Below are 27068 nucleotides of genomic sequence, written 5' to 3'. Positions count from 1 at the left end.
GACCGGTTTCATCGCTTTCTTGTCTTTTATTTCTATAATAAATTACAATGAACTTCCATCAAGAATTTTCACTTACAAACTTAAACGTTATAAATTATTTCAATTTTTTTTAACAGAAAGGAAAAATATTTTTCAGAAGGCAATATGGAAATTTAGGCATTAAGAAGGCTTATGACCTGTCATTCGTTGATATAACTAGCCACACCACACACTATGTAACATTCACCATTTTGCTAATGACAGGATAAATATCACATGAAATTTATGTGTTCTCACCAGGAATTGAACCCACGACCTTTCGTGCAAATTTGGTTTGAAACAAAATTAGTTGGATATATTAAGTCTGGTTGTGATCCCGTGGTTAGTGTTGCGGAATTATGGATCAGAGTTACGAGGTTCAAGCCCCACTCTCTCAATTTGAATCTCATTTCCTGTGGTGAGTTATTTACAACTTGTGGAAAATAGCCCCAAAAATTGAAACATTTTGATAAATTATAAGAATGCAAAATATTTTTGAAAAGTAATGTACGAACAGAATGATGAAGCTTTTGAAAAAAAAATACAAAAATACAGTATTTGAAATTATTTATAGCACAAAGTAAAGAAAAACAACACAAATATTTTGACCAAACTGTTAATAACTTTGAAAAATATGTTTTTGCATGAGAGTAGTGTTAAGCCGTATTAGTTTTTAAAACAGTGTTTTTATGATTAAATTTTAAATTTTTTAAATTTTTAAATGAATAAACATCCTGTTCGTGTCATATTAAAAATTTACATAGAGTATTTTCCGTGACATTTTGCCAATTCCGATTATTTGGAATGATTAATTATTACAATTTTCGAGTGGGTAATTGGCAACTGGATAAAAATCTCATTATTTGATCGAGATTGAAAAGGTTAACTCGAAGATATTATCAAAACATTATAATATAGTATTTATAGTTAGTATTATCTGGCTCGAAATTTTTTTCGTAAAATTATATTAAATCCAGAAATTAATGCCTGCCTTGGATTTTTGTATTAGGTATCAACACGAGTTATGTCCATTTTTTTCAAATCAAGAGAACAAGACGACCCAACCAAAAAAATGACAAAAAAATAGTCAACAATTCATAGCATCTTCACCGTACGCTTTGCAAATACCGTGAGCGACTTTAGCAGCTTAATTCCTTCGATTGAGCGCAAACCGAAAGAAATGTCGAAAATACTCACTTTCGTCTACTCGTTATTCCATTTAAATCCTTGTCATCAAATAAATTTATGTATGTAACAACAATATTTTGAGTTTGTCCAAATTTTTGTAGACAAGGACTGGATTCAACTCCCTGGGGAGCTGTTTATATTAACATATTACAACAGATTGCCTGGTATGTAGGTGAAATAATTCAATTAGATGAATCTCACCAGCATAAATAAAGGTTTCAGCTCTTTAACTTCACAAACATCAACAAATGAAAGAATTGAAGGAACAAAGATGTTCAAATATAGGCAGAATGGTGAATGTTACACAGTGTGTAAAGTGGCCACTTAAACCAGCCATTGACGGGTCGTAGACCCTGTGGATGCCAAGACTTCTATGTTGCCTTCTCTCAAGTGTTCTTCATCTCTGTTGTAATATGTTAATATAAACAGCTCCCCAGGGAGTTGAATCCAGTCCTTGTCTACAAAAATTTGGACAAAATCAAAATATTGTTGATAAATTACCTAGTCCATGAAGAAGTATAGAAATTGAAAAAATAACATTTTCAGGCGCCGTCTAGTATGTGGGTGAAATAATTCAATTAGATGAATCTCATCAGCATAAATAAAGGTTTCAGCTCTTTAACTTCACAAACATCAACAGATGAAAGAATTGAAGGAATATAGATGTTCAAATATAGGCAGAATGGTGAATGTTACACAGTGTGTAAAGTGGCCACTTAAACCAGCCATTGACGGGTCGTAGGCCCTGTGGATGCCTAGACTTCTATGTTGCCTTCTCTTAAGTGTTCTTAATCTCTGTTGTAATATGTTAATTATGTTTGTAACGTAAAAGTAAATGCAACATCTTGTAGAACAGTACATTCTGTTTCCGATGATGTACCTATAACATTTATCATTTTGTTTTACTTGTATGGCTTTTTTTTAAATTTGGAACAAACGGACATAACTTGAGTCAACATCTGAAAGAATAAGATGGTAAAGTTTATTTTTTTAAATTGGTTGGAAGAAATAATTTGGATCCCTCTGTCACTTAAACATGATCTAATTCCACTTTTAAAATCTTAGTTGTGCGGCAGTTTAACTTTGTAAGAATGTAGAAATAAGAGAACAGACGCAATAAATTCAGGTAACAACTGTCATCAAGTGGAGGCGACACGGTTGGCCATATATTGCGAACGCCTCTTGAGAGCCTTAACCACGCTTGCCTACTTCACAAGTCATCAGGTTTTTAACATCCTGGGGTGGTATTCTGAACGCAAAAGCCCGTAGAAAACGCATTTTCTCTCTTCGCACGCAATTCCGTTCAGAATACCAACCCTGGACGTCCGCTGATGGCTGTTTGTCAGCCGTTCATTTAAGAGGTACAGGACGCGAACCTGACTTGGGATGCACAGGAGTTAGAGACTGACAGAGATGCTTGGAAGCTCTAAGATCAAGACTTGGTGAACACCATATGCTCCAACTAACTCGAACAATGCATTTTTTAACATAGCCTCAATTGAGACTCTCAATATAGAAGAAATGACTATGGGCCTGTTGAACCAAAAAAAGAAATTAAACAAAATTACAGTAAAATACTAATTTATTACGTTTTTGTTAAAAGGGATTGCATGGTAAAAATATGACGAAACTATCCATTTTGCCTATTTTGACGAAAACACAACAATCATTTATCTTTAAATCTTTTTTAATTTAGTTTATTTTGGTGAGCCTGACATTCAAAGTCTTACTATATGCAACATTGTAATCTCCTTGTAAAACAAAAGTTTTTTTTTTTTTTTAAACTAACACAAAAAAAACACACAATACTATTCACATTTAACACAATATCTAATAGGAATACCTTTGGCATTGTGTAAGTAATTTATATTCCCCAATTGTGTTTATGTAACTTAAGATATAAACGTTCTGCATAATGTTCGTTATAACTTAAGACGTTAAAGAAATAAATAATTATTAATGTTCTAGATTAATATTCTGCAAACCATTTGATAATTCCAATTAAATATGTAAATTCGTAATATAACAATTATAAACAGCGTTTTTCATGCCCCAAAGCCTGTCTCATTCTGATTAAGTACAATTTAAGCATTAACGGTTTTTCTGTTTTGTTTTAACAATAAATTCATTTACTCAAGATTGTCAAAACAAATTGTTAAATAGCTTTTTTACATTAAAAAAAATAATAACTAAGCTTCTTGGTTTCAGCGCAAACTAATATGTGAATTTTTAAAATTATATTCTTCGTTGCTTGGCACTTTTATTCACAGAATGATTCTTTAAAGATTCGTATCAAGATGACCAGTATTTGATATTGAGTTCCTAGCTTAAAGGTTCTTTTAGAACAATGGAAACATATCAATCTTTATTTAATAAAATCTGTTTTATATTTCATTATCATCATCATTTTTTTTCCGCACCTAATGGTGCATTGGTACACCAATTGCAGCGTATCATTTTTTGTTACATAGAGGTAAGATTTTCAGGTGTTTTAAATTCAAATATTTTTTTTAATAAAAAATCGTTTATAAAGTTTATATTTGAAGCACTAACTTTGTGGTTATTCATTAAAATAAAATAAATAAAACAATTTTGTTTTTAAAAAAATAGTGGTTAAAAACAAAATTGTTTTATTTATTTTATTTAAAAAATCGTTTGTTCAATATTTATGAATATAATCAAGTCATTAAATGTTTTGAAAGATTCAACTCTCCATTTTGCTCTTGAAAAAAAAATGGTTTCGAGCTTACTATTTTTATAATTTTTTATTGATACCATATTTATTTAAACACTTTATTGATTTAAACATATACAGTTTATATACATATGCATAAAAGCGGACATTTTGCCTTAAGGCAATTTCTTCCTACCTACACAAACCGTTAAATTTGAGAATATCAGTGGTATATGAACATATTTTTAGTATATAAATAATTTTACTATAGAACAAAATATTGACAAACAAAACGATTTTTTTTAGAAGTAAAATACTAAATATCTAAACTATACTATGAAGAGATGAAGAAGTAAAGAGGGAAGAAAAGAAGGAGGAAAAAGCAAGAACTTAAATATTCAGGAAGTGACATTTCATACGTGATTTGAATATAAATAAAAAACCGGCGTTTCTGACGTTAGTGGGTAGATTATTCCATAATTGCAACTTCTATAAAAAAGGAAGAAAAAAATTAAAGCTGTGAATGGGTATTAAAAGGTTTCTCTCGTTACTAGAACGAAGAGTTAACCCATGCTGTGATATAAGTTGGAAGAGCTCTCTCAGGTAAACAGGCTTAATGGGATTATTTAAAATATCGGCCATTTATCGAAATTCCGTATGTTGATCTAGTTTATGTTTGTAACATATATTACCTAAATATTTTTCTTCAAATTTACGTAATACACGAATCTCGACATTTGTTTATCGTAGATAATTTTACCACACATTCGCCTGACAGATTAGGACAACTTGGTAAGAAGAGCGCTCATCATCCCAGCTAAACCTAGAGGTTGAGGCAGATCCTCGGCAACATGGTGGTTCTATTACAAAAGAGTTGGCAGAAGATCCTGGTGCTTGCGTACAAGGAGCCCCAATCCTGAGTGAACCGAAATAAAGGGGTAGGAGAAGTGATTCGCCTGACAGATCACATTTAAAAGATTTGATAGTTTTTTTTGTGGCTTAATCGAAAATAATTGCTAAATTAGCTTTTAAAAATGATGGTGACATAAAAACTGATTAAATGTACTACAAAAGACGGTCGTTAAAAAAAGTAGTTACTAATAAGAAAATTAATAAAGGGAAATCGTTTAATTGTTCAGTAAATAGAATTAGTAAACTAGGCCTTCGTTGTATGTCCATTTCTAATTATCTTCGAACATTAGAATACAGGCATAGAGGTACGGATTGCGATGTTGGGTTTATTACCATAATTTTGTAATTAATTTAATAATCCGGCCGGCATGAAACAAACTTTTTGTTCGCGGCCAGCCATGCCAACAAAATTGAAGAAACTGGATCGATTAGCCATTAGCCATTAGCTGTTCTCCATCGGCGCTAATGAAAAACTCAAAGCTAATTCTACTCAAGTAGCTGCAAGTACTATTATTTACTTGTAATGTCAAATCACAAAGGAATTATAGTTAATTTGTTGCAACAAAAAAGGAAAATATGTTTTTTGCAAGGATAATGGAAGTTTAGGCATTAACACGACCTGCCCACTTTACACAAAACAAAACTAAATCAGTCAAAGCCATTGACTTAAATGAACATAAAAATTGAAACTGCAGTATTAATTAAAGTAAAAAAACATAGAAAAATAATAGAAAATAAGTGAATTAAATTAACATTTAAACAAAAAAAACGTATTTTTGTATTTTTTCAAATGAATTAAAGAATAAATAAGAATTAATTTAGTTTGTGTTTGTGTTTGTGTTTGTGTTTGTGAAAATGTGTTTTTTCATCTCTATATTATACACTTGAGATAATATTTACTTTTATATAAATTATCCTTGCGCTGTATAATATTCACCAGTCTGAAGATGACCATTAAAGGGTGAAAGCGCTAATTGGTGAAACAAAGTGGAAGTGTACTAAGTATTTTTAATTAATAACTAATATGCAAAAATAAGTTCTAACATAATTACAATGGAATTCCATCAAGAATTGTCCCTTAATAATTTAAATCAAATTCTACTATCACCTGAAGCACAAAACTAAAGATCATATTTCTTTTAGGTAACAATGCACCTTAAGGTGGGAATAAGTAAACGGTGGTGGAAACACAATTAGTAAAAAAACATTTTTTGCTGTCCAAGGACCTAACGGATCGTAACGTAGTGACAGGTCATAAGCCCCATAAATGTTTAGACTTCCATATTACCTTCTCATAAGTTAATGTTCTTCATCCATGTTGTTAAATATAATATTATTAATGTCTAAGGATTGTAACAATATAATGCGGTAGTTAGATCACCATCATAATTCCCCTTTCCGCACCCAGTGGCGCATAGAGCACTACACGTGTAAACCAAATGCATGGTATTTTAATAACCTGTTAATGACACATTAACATAGGAATTTTAAACATTCAAACGCAATATAAAAATAAAAAAAATTAGATTAAAACGCAACCAATATTTTTATGTGTTTTTAAAGAATTGATTATATATATTAACATATTTGATATTGCAGTTTCATTGGGTATATCGAACCCTCCTATCAAGGGTGCTTTAAGTAAAAAAAATATTTTCTGAGTTAATAATGTTTCTGAAAATGCAGTATCTGCACTGTGCAAAACTGCCATAGCTAAAAAGTTAATTACAACCGCATACGGAGCAGTGGCTAGCGGTGATTTTATTACAGGTAAGCTATAAAAAAATACAATTTATTTGTACCTACAGAGTAGGTACATAAAATAATGTAAGTGACGTATACTATAAATTGCTATTTTTTCTGTGGTTCTGTGTGATACAACAACTCTCATTTGTGAAATCAACTCAAACGACGTAATTTCGTGATATATTATATTGTGTAGATATATTATCCATTGATTTAAAACATAACTTATACAAAAGTTATTAAAAAAATAGCACTATGAATGAGTTAATTCAGTCAGTATAAGGTATTTTTAATGAAATATCAACTGGCCAATTTGTTCTAGAAATGAATAAAGCCAAAAATGGCCGCGTCGAGTCCTACAAGTGTTGCGAGTCATATGTCAAAAGTATCATCTTAAAGAAACATAGCCCTTAAGAAATTATGTTTGAAATATTGTTTTCCAAATCGAGAATCCTCAAGTAGTTTGTGTAATCTGCAAGTTAACTCCAGGAGAAAAACCCCGCTACTGGGTTTTAAATTTTCAAAATACAGTACATAGATATTTGTATGAATAAATAAAATGGAATAATCGGCTAGTTCCTTGGCTCATTGCTGGCGCCGGGCGCGCTGTATTAATATTTTTATTTATATTTGGAGAAACATACGAATGGTGGCAATGATTTATAAGAAATAGTAATTATTTGTTTGTATTTCTATAAATAAAGTCACCGAAAAACGTAATTACGGATAGTCAAATATAATGGTAAGCTGCGCATTATCGCTTCAATACACGATTCGCCCCTGATGCGGAGAGCATAATGGCATTCTAACATGATATTTATCTTTAATCATTGACACTCATCGAGACTGCCATAATGCGAAATGTGTTTAATTAATCTCAGTCTTAAAATAAACAATTAAAGTATTAAAAAAAAAGGTTTTTAAATACACTACAGTATATTTAGTTTATTATTCCGCATTGATCTAAGGTCAGAAATTTCTACTGTCAAAATCGTCAAAGTCGTTTTTCTCGGTTCGAAGCATTTAGACAAACACAAACATTTATCACGATAAAACAACATCCGTTATTTGAGGCATAAAGAGTTAAGATACATAATCATCATTAAACTCTTACCTGCACTCGGTAGTGCAAAGGGCACTTAAATATTAAATCAAATGCATAGTGTTTCAATCGTCTGTTACAGGAAGGTAGAGTGATCAGTCTCGCACATTAGGCGCCGGCCCAGGGTTCGTTAAATACTTTTTTTTAAATGATTATTTTTTCAAGCCAATCAACAGGCTTTTGAAAGTCCTGACATATAGGCATTAATGAGTGAATATATAAAAACACTGAAATTAAACAATCTTAAAGCGTGGTAAGTGAATGCACCAACCACTACAACGTTTCTCCCCTTAGATTCCTTTTTCTAGATTTTCATCTGAGAGGAGGCAAAAATACTCGTCCTGGAATCTGTTTTTATTTCACACACAAAATTGTAAATTTATCCGCCTGCAAGTAGACTAAGGTACATGCACTCATAAAATTAGAATAGGCTAGAAATTGCGTACGTGCATCTAACTGGATCCAACCAAACTACTTACAAATAAGTAGTTTTTACTTTTTGGCTACTCTGTAGACGTCGATTTTTTATTTATTTTTTCATACACATATTATTTACATAGAAATATAACTACAAAAATACACTTTAGAAAGATACATCTTAAAATTAAGCTAGAACATGAATTGGAAAAAATGCCCACAAAGACTACAGCGTTTGAGCGTGGGCCATTCCTTTTTTAATTATTTAAAAGTTTAAAGCACATATATGTATATGGTATGACATGACCATGAAAAGAAAAGAAAAGGAAAATGAAAGAAAATAATAGAAAAGAAAGTGCGCAACTAACGATTTAAATTAAATTATTACGTGTTATGTAGTTTGCAAGTGTCAAAATACTACTGGTATTAAAAAGAAACATGAAAGGATCATATTTCATATGTAAGAAGCGAATCTACAAATAATATTACTTAAAAAATCGATAATTTTACTATCTGTCAGATTATGAAATAAAAGTATATGGACATTTTGTTAATATTGCCAGGGTAGTCGAATTTTTTACCTGGCTTTCTATTCAAAAGCCTTAATGTAGTATTAATTTAATTAATTATTATTTAATGTTTGTTTTTTTACTTTTGCCTAATTAGGCCATCAGTGAAATATTTTTTCTTGTTAAAAATATAAAATAACATAACACAAAATTATCTTATATTTGTGTATATTGTTCATGGTCTGGCAACATTACGGGGCCACTTTAAGCATGCGCGCAGGCGGGATGTCGGGTAGAGGGAGGACATTTGGACACTTGGTTTTAAGCGACTTATGGTATATTATAATTCTATGCACACACACCTGTATAATCGTTTAGTGTTTAGATTGACTTTAGCCATACTATAATTTTCAATACTTTGTAAAATTCAATGCACATAACTGGTTGGTTTTACCACACTTGAGGTAAATTATTGCTAATTAAAGCGTACTTTATAATGGTATAATCACCATTTCCAAACAAAAGTAAGTCGCATTAGCCTAGCTCCGAGTTTCGCCATGTAATCTGTGATCTCAGCTCGTTATTAAAGTGTATGGTGTATTATGTACAATAATAATATTAGGTATATCCGTCAAGATCACAGGCACAACATATTTTTTCATGAAGTAGGTAGGCAGTAATATAATAATAATGTATGCCATGTTGCAAAAAATGCACGGAAAATTATGCACAGATGTTATTATTTAACCCCTTCACACCCATGTTCTTTTTTATCGAAATAATACCGAAAAATATTTAAATTATATTGTCATATAAATTATTATTTATTTTATTTTTTATTTTTATTTATTAAGAAAAAATAACAGTTGTTTTATAAGAATACAAAATAAAAAAATTATTACAGACATCCAGTTAAAGTTTTTCACAAATATAATAAGAGAACATGTTACACAGTTAAGAGAAAAATAATATATTATAAAAGACATGAGAAAAAAAGAGCTCTTCAGAAGGTTAAGGGATAAGGAAATAGAGTGGAGGAGTCGACGAGAGGGATTTTCATGATATAGTTGACAAATTCAAAATGTTGATATTTTGATAAAATACACATAATTAAAGGAACATAAACTTGTTACACACTGACAAATGTTTTATTTTACAGTCTTTCAAAAAGTTTTTTTTTGAAGTCACAAAATTTTGTTTTAAAAATATCTAAATGGGGACAAAGTAAATAAAATTTGGAGCAGCTACGATAAATAAACAAGTTTTGTACATAATTTTTTTTGGCAATAAATTATTAAAAAAATGAACTTGTCGTGTTGACTTTAAGGGACAATTGATTGAAATTATGAAAATAAAACTTTGTTTTTAGTGTGACATAATTCAATTATTTTAAAATAACACAACTGCGAGGGAGAAATAGCACTTTTCTCATCGACGGGTGATATTAAACTAAAGTTATATACATAATCTTGTTCAGGGTTTCATTATAGAATCTATACGAAAACAAACAAATTAATCAGTGATGGAACCTACAGTATGGTTATTCCACATATCTAAAGTGTAAGCATTCAAGGTGACCTTATGTTGGATTCCTTCGCATATCGGAATTTCTGGAAATGAAAGAGTTGATCACCTAGCAAAAGAAGCATGCCTTCATGGAAACACCCCTCACTCCTTTAGTCGTCCTACTGATGATTGTGTACCAACTATAATTAATAAAATCAGATCTGAGTGGACAATTTTCTGGCAGAATTTCTCCACTGAGTTGTTTTATAAGAGTATTCAATGCTCCATCCCCATTACACCATGGTTTGAAATCGAAAAGCAATCGAAATTGAACATCTCTTTAATATCAAGAATGAGAATAGGACATTGTCTCGTTGCCTCGCATTTATCGAGAATAGTTGTCTTTACTTCGGCAATGTGTCTTTGTGAAAATGACGATGAGACATTAGATCATCTGTTTTTTGACTGTCCCCTCTACAAAAGAAGCGAATTCCTTCAAAATATTTGTGAAGAATATAATACGTTCCCTCTTAACGTAAAATTTTTACTCGCCCAGAATGGTTTGTATACTTATTTACTTCTGACTAAATTCTTAAGGACAAATAATAAAATATTTGAATTTGTTGAATATTATTTGCCAAATTTAAATAATAAGTCTAATTGAATGTCCTTCTTTACTTTTGGCCCAAAATTTCATGTTATGTTTACGTTTAATTTAGACGGTAATAATATTTTTTTGTCACATAACTCTTTCATACTGATTTTAACTACCTCACATTATATTATATTTTTTCGTGGGTATGGGTTTTTTTTGTCGTTCACTGAAGCGTATATTCTTTAAATTTCTTATTCTTGTTTCTAAGAGCCAAAATCACTCGCAAACGAGTGAAGGCGTATAAAAAAAAGTGTAAGCATATACAATATAGATAGTTGCCTAATGTGTAGATACAGAAACATGATCAACGGTAGAAATAATGTTAAGTGGAATTTAGCTCTTAAAATTCAAGAGTGCTCTCCTGAAATTGTAGCAGTGTTCTTATAAAATAATAAAATTGTGCAACATGAAAAACGAATTTTTATTTTCATAATAATTCGTAATGAAGTGTTACAAAGTGAATGCCGATTCAATTAAGAATATTATTCTATGAAATTTTCAAAATCAAAATAATTATATTCGATTTTCGGCTCTCTGACGATATGAATTATCAAGAGAGACTTTTATAGAATGTTTAAGAGTCATATATTAAGTAACTTCCAATAAAAATATTTGGTCTCTGTAACACAGTGTAAAATAATAACATTATTCAGAAAACAGCAGATCATAAGCCCTGTAAATGCCTGATCATATAAGTACATTTGTATTTATAGCTATATTCTTTATTTTTATTGTTTGCAAAACTAAAATATTTTTATCTCCATTAAAATATTACAACAGAGATGGAGGACAATTTTAAGAAGGCAATACGTAAGTCAAGGCATTTGCAAGGCTTGTGACCTGTCGTTCGGTGTTTTCTCACTTTTAAAATTATATTTATTTAGTTCTATAAAAATAATCGTAGGTATGTATAATATTTTCAACATTTGCATGTATTCTAACACGTTTCTTTTTTATTTGAGTGGCCACTTAACGTACTGTGTAACATTCAACATTCGTGATAACTTCTGATTCATTCGTGATTTATGTATAAAAGAAAACAAAGAATTTCAAAGTGATTTTGCTACTTTGACCCTCTACCAAACCTCAACAAAAAAGTTTTAGTTCTAAAAGGTCCTGTATTTTAAGATAGTTAAAAATAAAACAACAAAACACATAAATAATTGAATTATTAAAAAAAAATGTTTCAACAAAAACAAAAAAAAAACGTATTTAATGGGAAAATAACTTTAGGTCAACAATGTTTTGATTGCAGACTGAATGGATTTCCTCCCTTGGGAGTTATTTAGATCAAAAATTATTGCAACAGAGAGGGAAAACAATTTTCGAGAAGAGAATATTGAAGTCTAGGCATTTATTTTAATTTTTATATTGGTTCAACCGGATGAATCTCACCCACATAATAAAGGTTTCAGCTCTTTTACTTCACTGAAGTCAACAGTAGGAACAGTTGAGAAAACATAAATGTTTAAACATGGGCAAAATGGTGAATGTTGCACAATGTGGAAGGTGGCTACTCAAATCAGCCAATGACAGGCTATAAGCCATGTAAATGCTTAGACTTCCATATTCCCTTCTAAAAAATGATTACCCTCTCTATAGCAGCAAATTAAGTTCTAACTTAAGGTAATTTGAACAAGTCATGGTGCACAATTCACATTATTGTATTGTATATGGGTATAAAAAAAGACATTTTAATGCAGTAGACATTGTAATCGTTCTCCTAAAACTTTTAAAGTCTTAATCTTATGAGGCTTAAACTTACTTTGTATAAACTTTGTGAAATTATTATTAACCTTTTTTCATGTGTATTCTATTTCGTTTTTGATTTTGGGTATTTAATGACATTATTATATTATTATATCGTATTATCGTATTATATCGTACTATAGATGTATTTTAAGTGATTTCATAATGCTTCCAAGGCAAATATGTATAAGTTTTAAATACAAAAGTATTTGGTTTACGTAAATTTCCTTATTAATTAATTAATTAATTAGCTGCAATCAAAATGTGTATTTTTTTATATGTCAGCAATGACGTGACTTAACGGGTTAACATCTTCTGTAGCGATAAAATTCACTCAACACAAAATGCGTGAGTCTGCCAAAATGTACATTACACCCTTCATTATAAGGTTGAATATGGGCGGGACAGAACGGTAGGCACTTATTACTTATTATAACATGCATTGCACGGGTCTTTTGATCTCATTATGACGCAGCGCGCTTAACATACTTCGATTTTTTTAAATAAATGAATTGGATTGAATGGGACTTTATAATTCAATTGTTTGTAATTTCCGCACCCCAAAAAATTCAAACTATTTAATTGCTGTCCGCGCATGCGCAAACTCGCACAAAAGTGTGCTTCTCGCATAAAAGGGGTACTCATTAATTTAATGTTGTAAAAAATTGAATCGTGCGGCTTCTTGTGCAAGAACCATTTTCGCGCAACGCATTATGAAGTTCGGTTTGAACCATCGATAGATTATAACGAGGGCCCTTCTTAGTGTGCACTTCATCTGAAATAAAAGGTCTTGCATTACTTGAAATATCTAATTATTACTAGTTTCAAAGAGTTTGTTCACATTATAATAGCGGGGATTTAATGATTTTCGTGAAGAGGGGACGAAATCGTGACTTTAAACAATGTACGATGGATTTGGGAACAAAAAGCGAACTGTTAGTAGGGGTGTTTTGTAAAGTGGTTCTCTCAACAATTGCGCAGGATGTTTGAAGTCAACTGTTCAGAATTATTGTGATAATTTATTCGCAGCGTGTTTGATTGATCACAGAATAGAACTTTAAGCAGACTGATTCAGATTACGATTACTGGTACCCCACTGCGTTTCAAATCTATTGTGGGAACAAGCAAACAAGTTTTACAAATGTGGTAGCCACAAAGTATATCGATGCTTACACAAATTCAGATTAAAATATACCTACCAAATATGTATTTTACTAACTTAACTCAGGCTTACTAAACTTATTTAGTGCAAATGGCCACAAAACTAAAGTTTAAAAAAATATTAATTATAATCACATAGTTGTCGGAGTAAATAAAAAGAGATGCATAAAAAAACATAGGATTTATCTTCGCTTTATAAGTATGGTCTCCTTAGTATAATGTAAATATTAATCAAATTAAAAACATCAACAAAAAAAATATAAGGAGCCTGGAATATCGTTTTGGACATTGAAAATGATTAAGGCGCATCTTTGATCAATTCTAATATAGAATCACTACAAAAAAGGCGCCTTACATATGATTTATTTTTTCTTTTCAAATTTCTAAATAATATAGTTGATTCGCCGTACCTTTTACAAACTATTGGTTTCCGTTGTCCTCTTCGCCATACCAGATTAAACTCCCTTTTTTATGTACCAACTTGTAAAAACAATTATACCTCGAATTTATTCATTAGACGTACCTGTAGAAATTATAATGGACTCAGTATTGATGTAGACATTTTTAACTGCTCGTTGCATTTGTACAGAAAATTTCTTCATGGGGTCGATTATTTGGGATAGCTGCTGAATGTGCATCTTGAGTGGTTTATGCTCTGTATATGTGCCGCATGAAATGTGTATGTTTGAGTATGTTTTTTATGTGCGTTCATGTGTGTGCGTGGATGGCTTGGAGTGTACATTCGGTATTTTTATTTATTTTAATTTATAACCTCCATGGAAAACGCAAATGTTAACAATTATTCTTTTCTCAATTGAAATTCTTATTTATTTTGTCACATTTAATGTTAATATCTTTTGCATAATTTATGAAAACTTAATTGGTCTTTTAATGTTAAAAAATATTGTTTTCAATACTTATTATGTATGACTGTATGTTTCCTGAATAAAATAAAACAAAATAAATTACTTGAGCAACCCATTTGTCAATTTAAAAAAAAACATATCGATTCAATTTATTTTTTAAATTTCATTATATTTTATTTATTTTTGCACCACAACAGGCTAGGAGGCCCAATTAGAGTGGTGAATTATATACTTGAGAAAATTCTTTTTTTTTTTTTTCTAAATAACTTTTTGATTTCCATTAGAATACGGGCACACATTCCCTTTTAAAAAATGTTTTCCCTCTTGTTGCAACCAATTTAGATCTAAATAACTCCCTAGGGAGAAGATCCAGCATGTCTACAAACATTTGGATTTACTTAAAACATTGTTGATTAAACTAACTGGCATAAATATAGAAAACTGTTATCATGCGTTGCGTAGTAAAATTGCTTCAGCCGGATTAATCTCACCCACACAATAAAGGTTTTAGCTCTTTTACTTTACAAAAGTCAACGGATGAAAGAGTTAAGGTTAATCTTCCACCCACCATCAAAGATGTTGCCACAGTATCTCTGATCCAATCACGCCTGAAGAAATATCTTCTTTCTCCGCCTTAATCTCTCCTCCTTTCCTCTTTCCTCTTTTTTCCTTCTTCCCATTGAGTAATTGTATTGGTTTAAGGTAATTTGTATGCAAATACAGTTATTTCTATGTTTATGTATATTTTGCTTTTATATTTTTATTTCTATTGAATATGTTTTGTAACTTGAATTATACAAAACTTATATTTTATTGGTTGGTTGGAAGAAATTGCCATTTGGCAATAAGCCCGCCAATATACTGTTAACATTATGTACAAAAATAATAAATAAATAAATAAAAATAATTATATAATTTACGTTTTCTTTCTAGACGAATCAGGATGCGAGGCTGACATGGCGGAGACGTGCGGGGCGGGCGGCACCCTGGGCGGCGGAGGCGGGGGCGGGCCGCCCATCAACAGGGATGCTGATCATAATCCTGGCGACGTAAGTCAATTTAACTTTGTTTTTTTTTCTGTTCTTACGCGTGATTGCAATTTTAAGCCGAACAAAATGAATCCATGTACCCCTATGTATACGGTATCCGTCCCTTCAATATGGTTATCATTCAACAATATCAAATTATTAATAGTTTAAATATTTTTTTTTAAAACTCAATGCAGGTTATTTTTATTGTTGTCTTGACGGTAAAACGAACAAACTGATGTTTTTTTTGATGCGGGCAAAATTCTACACATTCTTTTTTATCTATGACTCAGTCTGGCTGTACAAAAAGAAATTGAGGTGAGTTTTGGAATAGATACTTATATTTAATATAAATATATATATCAGTGGCCAGCGGTAGCTTTTTAGATTATTAAAATACTTTTTTTTTATAAAATATCTATGCCAGCATTATGGCGTATCCTAAATAAGGTTTGTTTTATTAGTAACATGTCTTGGAATAAAATATTGTTTCTTAATTAATAATTATAAAAACTAATTTATTTCAAAGTATTCCCGACTCACTTCACTAAAGAAAACATAAATAATTGCTTTTTTAGAATCATTCTTTCATCGATTTTTATGTCACTTTAATATTCTCGAAACAATGAAAGCTATACTTTTTATAAATATAGTTTTCCGTAACACCATTAACTTTTCTATGAATTATAATTGATGTTTTTTATCATATCTCAAACATTATTTTAAAAGTTAAAAAAAGGTACTGAAAAATAACCTGTAATTGAACTGGCATTGTCTCTATAAAAACATTTTATAATTTATGTATATTAATTTTTTTTTGGCGAATCATTGTTTTTAAAAACATACTAAAGAATTTATATTGATGCGTTGATATTAAGAATTAAAATATCCATTTGTAACATTATTTATTGGACAATAAATTCACTTTCAAACCACCAAATAGGACTTACCAAATATTCTTCCAATCTAACTTCCTTGTTTCGACATAATATAATCGTTATCTCTTTCTCACATAAAGCCGGTGCGTATAATGTTACCTCACTTGAACAGTCATAAGTCAAACAGTTTTATTTTAAAGAATAATAACCCATATGAAAAGTTTTGAAAGACTAAATTGAATTTAGAAAAGCTGCACGATTTAACAGTAATTGTAACAGTAATTTTTCTGATACAACTTAAAAATTTTGACGTTTAAGACGTAATAAAATTAATACCTATAGCCGCACAGGCTGTGAAACCCATGAATTTTTTTTTAGAAAAAAAAACCCTTTAGTAATAATTTCGGCCGATAGAAACGCACTGGCTCACTGAGTGAAATGCAGTTTTAAAAAATATGGTAAGCTACAAATAATCGCTTAATAAGACGATTCGCTCCTGATATTAATATATTTAAGGTGATTTGGATTTTAGGTCAGTCACTTACATACACTATGCATTGCCACATACATACACACACACACACACACGCACATACTTGCACACCCTAACATGCATAATCATACACTGACTAACACACCTTTACAAATTACATTAACAAACATTCGCCCTCTTAAAATACATTATGAGTTAAAGTTTTCAAATGTAATTTTAACTCTTAAAAGGCTGTGCTAAAAATCCCTGTGCAAACGGTGCTGTTACTTCATGTTTTATTTAGCAAAAGACGACATATTTTGAAATACACATGTTAAATGTAAAAAAATACTTATGTTATAAATATTGTTTCATTTTGTTTCTAACAGATTACAATAAAAACATAATTTATAGCTATTATAGAAAAAAAAATCATTATTTAGAAAAATAAGCGATACACATAACGTCTTGAATTCTATGTTGATTTTTGAGACATCATTGTCACACAAAAGTTTGAAAAATATATTATTTTCTTTTACATATTTGATTTTTTAATAACTAAAACTTATGTTATTTAATAAAGTCTTTAAGGTACCTTGTAATTTTATAGGTCAAATAGCTAACTGCATAATGGTTCATGTTTTTACCTCTATATAAATAACAAGTCTTGTGTTTTTAATACATGTTTATTATCACGTGATTGTGGTTTAATTTTTTTTAAATTACTGCTCCGGGACATGGTTTAGTTAATAATGATGTTCTTCATAATTAGTTTATTAGGGATTGTAAAACGCCTACGGCTTGATTTGATCTTTACTGGCGAATAAAAGAATTAAATAATCATTACAATGCTACATTTGAAAAATAATTATGTAATTTTTCATAAAAGTTATTGTTTCCCATTTGAAAACATTTTTGGACCGACAAAACGTATCTTTATATACACTCTTCAAATGAGGTTGTTTAGGTTTAGCTTTTAGCAAGTGGTATGGGAAAGAAAATAATTTACTCTTGTAAAATTGTGTGTCTATGCTATTATTATTTTTATTTTTATTATTATTCGTTATAGGCAGGCAGCCTTTGCTGATGCACCTATATTATATATCTCGTGTACTGTTTTTTGTCTGCGTTCTTCGTCCTTCAGAAAAGCATCAAAACGGTTTTTAAACTGGTTGACCAAAATAAAACGGACAACTAGGCTCGGAAATTTATTCCAGTCTGAAACTACCCTGCTGGAAAGGAAGTTTTTCTTGGGATTGAGACGGAATTGGGGACGATAGAGCTTTCAGTTACTACCCCGTAAATTTGTTGGAATTTAATTAATATATCTCATGCAGGGGGCAGTCATAGTAATTATTGAGTATCTTATAAGTTTCTATCAAATCTCCTCTAGTAGTAATGATGCCTCGTCTTGAAGATATCGCGAAAGCGATGAAACCGGTAACTGGATATTTCAAAGTATCACTGTCTTTTATTTCTAAAATAAAATCATCTTCACGCATAAAATCATTTTCACATCAAAATAAACGATAGATGTTTAAAATATGCATTAAATCAAAATGTATTTCTGTACATTTAAAGATTGTTAAAGTACTTTTTTTTAAATATCAACGATAGTTCTATATTACGTTTTGCATTATAAAGTTACATTAACATATTTATTGTAAAAGAGTAAAAATAAATGCACTATTGCTGAATGCGGTGATGGTTGTAATCGTCTATTAATTCACCGACCCATGTGCATATTTAAAATGCATTCAACTAAGGTGAGAATTGCAGCGAACTGCAGTTTTGTATTAAGAAAATGCTAATGAAATTGCAAGGGGTAATTAATACCGGATAAACCGCTTCACACACATCAAGTATATTATTTTACTTCATTTAGTGAACCGAAGTATTTTAGTCCATTGAAACTAAAAGCGATTCTTGTTACTAAAAGCATTGACTTGAATACAATATTTTCTTAAGTTAAGGGGCTGTAATTATTAATGTTGTGAAGTTATTAATCTGATTGAATTATTTCCAATACTAGGATAGGCCTAAAAACAGCCCCGATATTTCTTCCATAAAATGTTCTCCATCTCTGTTGTAATGAATTAACATTAACTTTGTGGTCAAACATATCAGTTCATGTAAATAAATATTTGTATGAAACGAATTACCACTTTTTATTTATGTCCAACGGTTTCGAAACGTACCCGTCTCTTCGTTAGAACACTAATTACACTAATATGCCAATTCTACAATACAATCATAATATCATATCCTAATTATAATTTTATTTTCTTTTACAATTGGGAACGTAATTATTATTTTACAACTCGTTCGTATATTGTATTTATTTTTTTCATTAGTAAACTTACAAAAAATTGTCGTATAGTTGTAAAAAAAAAGACTCTTACATTTCCATTATTAAGCAAATTGTTTATAAATCTTTTTCTGTTGTTTCAAATAAATAAAATAAAATAAACCTTTACCATAGTGTAGTTGCTCAATAATATGAAACAAACGTGCTATTAGGATGATATGAAACGTGCTATTAGGAGCTAACACCAACATGCACTGAATACAATAAAACATGTTTATGCTTGTGGGAACAAAAGTTAACATAAGGAGGTTTTTGAAAAATGATTTTTCTTAAGTCAATAATAAAAAAATAACCTTTCAATATAGCCCATTATACGATTTTCCATTGTAATAGCTAATCTTTAGATAATTCAATATCCTTTCTTTTTCCTCGCCCTGATTTTTTGACAAAAAGTCATTTATCATCTATCAGTCATAAATAGGAAGTAGGAAATTCATAAATTAATTCACTCCAAAAAAATAGTATTATCACATTTGGGAAAAAAATATTTGATTCTCGAATAAAATACGCAACATGCTATTTACGTACTTGGTTATGGAGCGTTTTCTTTTTATTTTGTATGGTATGCTATCAAAAATACAATAAACAATTGAATTAAACGTAAAATGTTATTATTACCAATCTAAACTTTTTACAATTTATGTAGTGAAAATGATCGTAAAACCATTTTTCGCTGATGTTCAGAGATAGTGATCGATTGCGTAACGTGGAGAAATTCGTAATCTAACTAAATATATGTAAATTTTATATTGCATCTTATTAAATCAAACGGTTATTACCACAGAAAACTTTGCTTTGCATCTTACAATGCTCATTTGAATATTTAATCAGTCCTTATTATATTTTAGCGCCCATAAAGGCGAAAATAAATCCATCCAAATATCATAAAACGCGTAATTTATTATTAATAATTATAGTTCCTAATTATAATGGATTGCGAATGTCGGCTATACCTTTTTAAATTTCTCTGTGCTGTAAAACATTTTAAAACTTTTTATCTTTATTATTAATGAAACGGTTTCCAGTTACACAACTACTTAATTAATCTCATTAAAATGTTTCTTTTTAAGTGGATGGATATACATTTCTTCAAAACCTTGTGTTTTTAAAATGATTTATGATGAATCTCGGCTAGGAAATAATTTATGAATCTTAATTATACCTAGCCTTTTAATTCATAATTTGTAAACAGTTAAGTTTTGTTTCTTGTATTTTTATTTGGAGGAAAAATCATGAGAACTTTTACAACACGTTAAGACCTGACATAATTAACAGAGAAGTGTAAAAGTTGTTTAAAACTTAAAATAAATAAATATTTATTTATTGTTCGTCAACGAATTCAAGATGGAGTCTTAAAATAATGTGGTGATCAGAGGATTTGATTTATTATTTGTTTTAAAATGACTAGCCATAATCTGATGAAATAGTTTATTGAAACACGCGGGTACAGTTCATTGGAATGTTGAATAAAATTTTTTAATGTGTTGTTTCTGTCGGTGAACCAAATGAAATAACGATTTTTGTTTGTGTTAAACGCACATATTTAAATTTTATTTGATAAATTTTTATTGCGCTAACATTAATAAGGTAATTAGAGATTTGAATGGATTAGATTAAAAATAACTGGTAGAAAACAATAGTTAAGTCAAGGTAGCTGAAATGTTTAAGTTTGGATCTCATATCCGCATTTCACAATAACAATTTTCATCAATTTGAATACATAAAAGATACTTAAATTATTAGATTTATCAATTAGAGCTTTAAGTACTTGGGAGTTCACATAACTGATGATAAAAGCATGCACAAAGATCGTGCAACCCGCCTAGGAATTGCTGGAGCAACTTTTTACATAATACGTGCTGTCTGAAACTCTAGTCTATGCTTGGTCAAAACAAAATGCCGATTATTAAACTCTTGTATAATGCTAGCTCTATATAGATGCGAATCTTGGCACCTTACTGAAGCTCAGAACACCAAACAAAAAGAGTTTTGAGAGTAAATCCTTGAAGAAAATATTAGGTATAAGGTGGTTTGATTTTAAAACTACCATTGAAGTCCGATAACAGACGCAGCAGCTTCTTGAAACGAGCGTATTGAGAATGCGGTGGTAAACCTGGCTTGAATACGTGCTGCGCATGTCTCCGGAGACCCTAAACCCAAGTTGCATCTTCTTTAAACCTGCGGACTCGCGCCGTCCTGGAAGGCCGTCAATGACGATCTTACGACTTTATTCAGCGGAACTAAGGGGCGTTGGATTGACGTGGGAGGAGGCAAGAGTGCTAGCTGGCGATAGGTTCTCCAAGAGGCAACTGGTGATGTCCACATGCTCCACTAAGGAGTGGGTGTGGAAAAGAAGAAGATGAAAATATCAGAATTAGATGCCATGATGAAAATACTTTTGTATAAAATTTGTAAATTTGTGTACCAATGTAATTAACTGATATTTTATTAAAAGCTCAATAGGCACTTACTAATCGAATAGCCGATTAAAGGTAGATGTTTCTGCAAACAATAGTAATAAAAACCAATCCACGCAAACGTTATTATAATGTTTACAGGTTAGTGCTAGAAGTCAAAGTCAAGTCAAAAAAGTTAATTTTTAAGGAATGGGGATTGTTTGTTTCTGTAGCAATTTTTTATACAAAATCACCAAGTCATCAAAGGCATTTCTTCCACTACTAAAAATAGCAAGATACTTTTGAATATAAGAGAATTAATGCACTTGTTAAATAAAAAACTATTTATCTTCATTGTTTTTGTAAACAATGATAACTCTTACTATAAAATATGCCAAAATACTGTATTGACATATATACGTGTTACCAACATATTTTTGGACACATTTCCTAACATGACATACTTGAATTTTTATAGTAATAAAATAATGGTTATTAAGGAGTACTTTTTCATCATTTTGGTCACAATCTGACCGAGGCACTTCTAGAATCAATTTTTAGATATACTTTTATTGGTGTTGGTGTATGTGTTTATTGATTATGATAATCTGCAAGTGATGTATGGCCAGTCAAATAGGCAAAGGGAGTGTGTCCCTACGGACTCAGAGAGTTAAGTTTATACCAGGAAACTTAATCGAACCAGGTAGTAAGAATGATAATAATGACACTAAAGTGATAAAATAAACCTAATTGGTTGTGTGTTATTATAATAATTTTATCTCAAAACCAGTGGCTCATCTTAATGTCGTCATTAATTAATTCCAAGTTATAAAATATTGCTTTGGGAAGTAATGCGTTACAATTGTTACATGACTCGCATATCAATTTACTCTACCACTTCATAGAATAATTTATTGCGTTTTTTATTTTCTGAAAAACGCAAATAAAAAAATAATCATTAATAGAAAGAAGCACGAGCATGGATTGATAAACCGTAAGTTCGCAAATAACTATTTCATGTTATTCTTACAATGTAGTTTCTTTGATCCACAATTATGAGCGAGTGGTAAAATATATCAATTAAATTCTTACCTACATTTTATTGAAATTTTATCATTTAATTCTTCTTCTTCACGTGTCGTGTCGGGTCCTCCCGACGTTGACGATCACTTGGGAGAAAGCTTCCCTATACTGAGCAGTGCGAAACAGCTCCTCCACAGTTCTAATCCTGGTCCATGCTCGGATGTGTCGAAGCCAGGAAAGCTGTTTTCTTCCGACCCCTCTACGTCCCTCGATCTTCCCCTTATAACAAGCTGAAGAATGGCATATTTGTTACCTCTCAACATATGGCCAAAATATGAAATCTTACCGAGCTTAACAGTTTTGAATAGTTCTCTATTAGTATTGCCTCTACGTTATACTTCATTGTTGGTTATCATATCGGTCCAAAATATTCTTAACATTCTACGGTGGATCAACATTTCAAATACTTGAAGGCGGTTTATGATATTAACTTTTAGAGTCCACGCCTCTACACCGTACAGTAAGACATACCATATATAACATTTGGCCATTCGTTGTCTCAGCTTAAGGTTTATATTGTCGTCACAAAGAAGATTTTTCATTTTGTTAAATCCTGTTTAGGCTGCTTCTATTCTGCATTTTATCTCAATGTCGTCATTCAATATCTAACTAATTTTAAACAGTGATTAATATGCTGAACGAAAAGTGGTTTTAAATTCATACACTGATAATTGTCTATGATAATATTTTAATATCTTTTGAAAAATTTGTCTGATTTATGTCATTTCCCCTTCAACAGGCCTTCCCTAAGACAGTATAATATCGACCAAAAACAAGTTATATTTTTAAAAATTATAATAATAAAGCGTAGATCAGAAAAAACAATGGATAAAAACATGAAATTACGAAATTTTAACAACAAAAAAACCAATAAGTTACGTAGTATTAACATAAGTCGTGTACGTTTGTATTCAAAATTAAAAAATTATCACTATAAGATAAAAAAAAAACAACGGTTAAGGTTATACGTCATTTGGAAGAAATTTTACTGCCCTACAATATATTGTATTTGCTTTTACGTTACATCTGTTATTTTATTCGATTACAAGCTATCAAATTTGAAATATTTTTAAAATCCAAAATAGAGGCTTAACGTTATGCCGAATAGATTAGTGATTAGTATAAGAAGCTGTATCAAGTTACCCCGTATTCTTAATAGAGCCGAAAACTGATTATGATTCATATTGGACATTAATCAATCCTAGACTACCACCGCTGTAGTCATAATTGACTCTACACAGGCCTTTGCCGCCGGTCAACCTAGCTACTGCCTTGCCACTATTATAGTACTATAATTCATTCAAATTAGCTCTGCAATCAATTGTAAGGAATAAAAAAATATTTGTAAAAAAGACGGACACTATCTTTATCGAGTGATTCAGATCTTCAAAGTACAAAGCTTAGCACTTAAGGTAAAAACATTATTTTTAGAATTATTTTGTCGTTTGAAAAAAAATTGATAAGTAGGTTTATTGATCGTCTTATGTATGACTAAGAAATAAAGTTACAACAAAAATACAGCAGAAAAAACGTATTTTTACGCATATTTTTCCAATGTAAATCAGGGCTTTAAGCCAATAAACAGTATTTGCATTATATATAAAACACACTCCCCTTTACTGTTTTTTTACTAACATACATTCACAAACGTATTTATTTATATATCAAATTGTTTGGTTTATTCGGCGAAACTAACTGACGCGGAATTGACGTGAGAGGAGGCAAGAGTGCTGGCTAGCAATAGGGTCTCCTGGAGACGTGCGTGATGTCCACGTGGTCCACTTAGGAGCGAATGTGGAAAAGAAGAACTCCCCTTATGTACAGGTATATCTGCACACTGCCGGGCATATTATCTAGATATTTTGTTACATTATGCCTACCTACAAATTTTATAAACGGTGATATCTTTTAATCAACCTTGTAACTGAACAATGCAGGTAAATTTGATTTTTTATAGCCATGTAGTTTTTTAAGATTTTATTTTATGTTTTAAAACATATATGTAGTTTTATTATGAATAGAATAAAGTCCAAAAGCAATGAAACTTAAATCGGTATTTTTATGCTCAGTGATTATAAAACTATAAAACATGCAAACAGCGTGTGAAAGTGGTCATGTTAAATGAATGTAGTACAAGATCAACTTTGTATAATATTACTACTAGTGCGTTGAGTTAAACCATCGCCCTCTGGCGGTGAGCCGGCCCTGATTATTAAGTTAAAAAATCTTATGCCCAAAGGGTAAAAATACGAGACGGCCCATAATATAATCAGGAGGAAAAATTATACACCTAGTTTTTAGTTGAAACTAACCGTACTTCTGTGCATGACTTGTATGTGTATAATGTATGTACATACAAACTCACTCATATATTTCCTATAAGAGGAGAGTATAAATGAGAATAGTAATATTTATATGCTGAAATATTACACATACGTGTATTTGTAAGGTTACAAACAATTAAATCAACTCATGCACGAAGGTAACCCAAATGTATTGTCTGTGCAATAGAACCATAACCTTAAATGAGTGTTTTCGACTCGATTGACTCGAAACAAATTGGAAATAGAATCGAGTGAAGATAAACCCGCCTCAAGTGTATTGATTGGCGCGTTTGTCTACCATGCTGGAGGTTCTTGGCTGGATTCCTGGCAGGATGGATGTCTAATATTAGTTTTAATGGTGGTTTTAATACTGGAACTAAAACATATTTTTTCTGTATTCTTTGTTACTATGGTTTCGAGGCATTGTTTTTGTATATTTGTAATTTTTAATAAAAAAACAGAGGCATCGAGAGGATCCCGAGGAGAGGGGTCGACGTGTTAGCCCCTGTCCCCGCAACTTCCTTTCCCTTCAATCTGCGTGGAGTTAGTATTCCTTAGGAATATTTATAATAACTTTCCTCAATGCGCAGCTGACAGAGAGTCCCCCAGAACTCTATAACAGCTGCGGGCGGATGATAGGCTTAAGGATACCCTTTAATGCAACATTTCTTGGTTCCCTAACTGAAGGTCCTGAAGGATATGACTGATAACTTTGAAAGAAGTATTAAAATACGTAGCAAGTACTCAACTCTGCCATTTGTTGACGTTTGTGAAGTAAAAAAGTTAAAACCTTTATCATATGGGTGAGATTCATCCGGCTGAACCAATTCACCTACTAGACTACGCCTGAAAACAATTTTCCAATTTTCATACTTCTCCTTTTACCAGTTATTCAATTCAGAAATATTTTGAGTATGTACAAATGTTTCCAGATAGGCTAGACTTCCTTCCTAAGTTATTTAGATCTAAATTTGTTGCAACAGATGAACACAATTTTGAATTGGTTCAGCCGGATGAATCTCACCCAGACGATAAAGTTTTAGCTATTTTACTTTTATTTTAGGATGGTGATGATGAGGTTTTGAAATACAGTTTTTAAGATATCTCATTTGTTTGTTTTACCTAATACTAACTTTTCATGGAGGCTTTGTTAAATTCAATACCATCAAGACGACACTTTTTCCAAAATCCAAAGAATCGGTATCAAATAAGTAGCCTCACAAATATGAAACTGGTCAATATCAGATGCAATTATGTTCAGCAAGACTAATCGTATAAGTTTTCCCCACCATCAGCACATAAGAGGATAGGCGGTGCCTGGGAATTTTGATGAATAGGTATTTGAACATTGGCTATCTGCCACTCTCTCGCAAATGCCTCCCCAATACTGTGCAAACAGGCAACAATATGTTGGACTGAATTTGTTGAACTTAAATCGAAAAAATTGACGCTTCGCTGTTTAATTCTCCGCACCCCAAAACTTAACTGATTTGGTTGTTTGCTTTAAAAAAAGCGTTAGAAGAAATTTATCTGTGTCGGTAATTTTTTCCTTTTAAAAAAATATTTATTATATTTGTTTACCATGCGTCCGAAGACAGCGGATAAAACGAGGCCCTTTTTGGAGTGTTTAGGTGGTCTTGGCTTAAATACGAAACAGTAAATCAAAAAAGCAAAACTATACAAACACCCTATTGGTAAATGTCTACGTATATTATTATTATTATTTATTATTTGACACTTTATATACATATACAATATATATATATACATATACAATATATACATACATATCCAATATATATATATATATATATATATACAGATAAGGGCGAGCATATTGCCTTAAGGCAACTTCTTCCTACCTCCCCAAACCGTTCAGTTTGAAAAAAATATTAATACATGGACATATCGAATCTTACAATTTTAAACAAAAATTAAAAACAAAGATTAACAAAATGAAAATATATAAAAAAAAGAATACACTATACTATGAAGAGAGGGGATGGGAAGGAAAGA

The 27068-nt window shown here is 30.9% G+C and overlaps 1 protein-coding gene across 1 annotated transcript in view; it reads left to right on the top strand.

The window, feature by feature from the left end:
• The window catches only part of LOC148281520 (uncharacterized), a 256896-nt gene that overhangs the window by 51402 nt on the left and 178426 nt on the right, over positions 1–27068 (top strand). The window contains exon 3 of the mRNA XM_088226604.1: positions 15437–15552. Within this exon, the coding sequence (XP_088082730.1) occupies positions 15460–15552 (93 nt within the window). The 5' untranslated portion in view covers positions 15437–15459. The remainder of the gene's footprint in view (positions 1–15436; positions 15553–27068) is intronic.

The sequence above is a fragment of the Micrasema longulum genome, unplaced genomic scaffold, assembly GCF_059751315.1.
Source record: "Micrasema longulum isolate JH-2025_06_02 unplaced genomic scaffold, ASM5975131v1 h1tg000444l, whole genome shotgun sequence".
Lineage (NCBI taxonomy): Eukaryota > Metazoa > Arthropoda > Insecta > Trichoptera > Brachycentridae > Micrasema > Micrasema longulum.
This window is presented reverse-complemented; position numbering and strand designations above follow the sequence as displayed.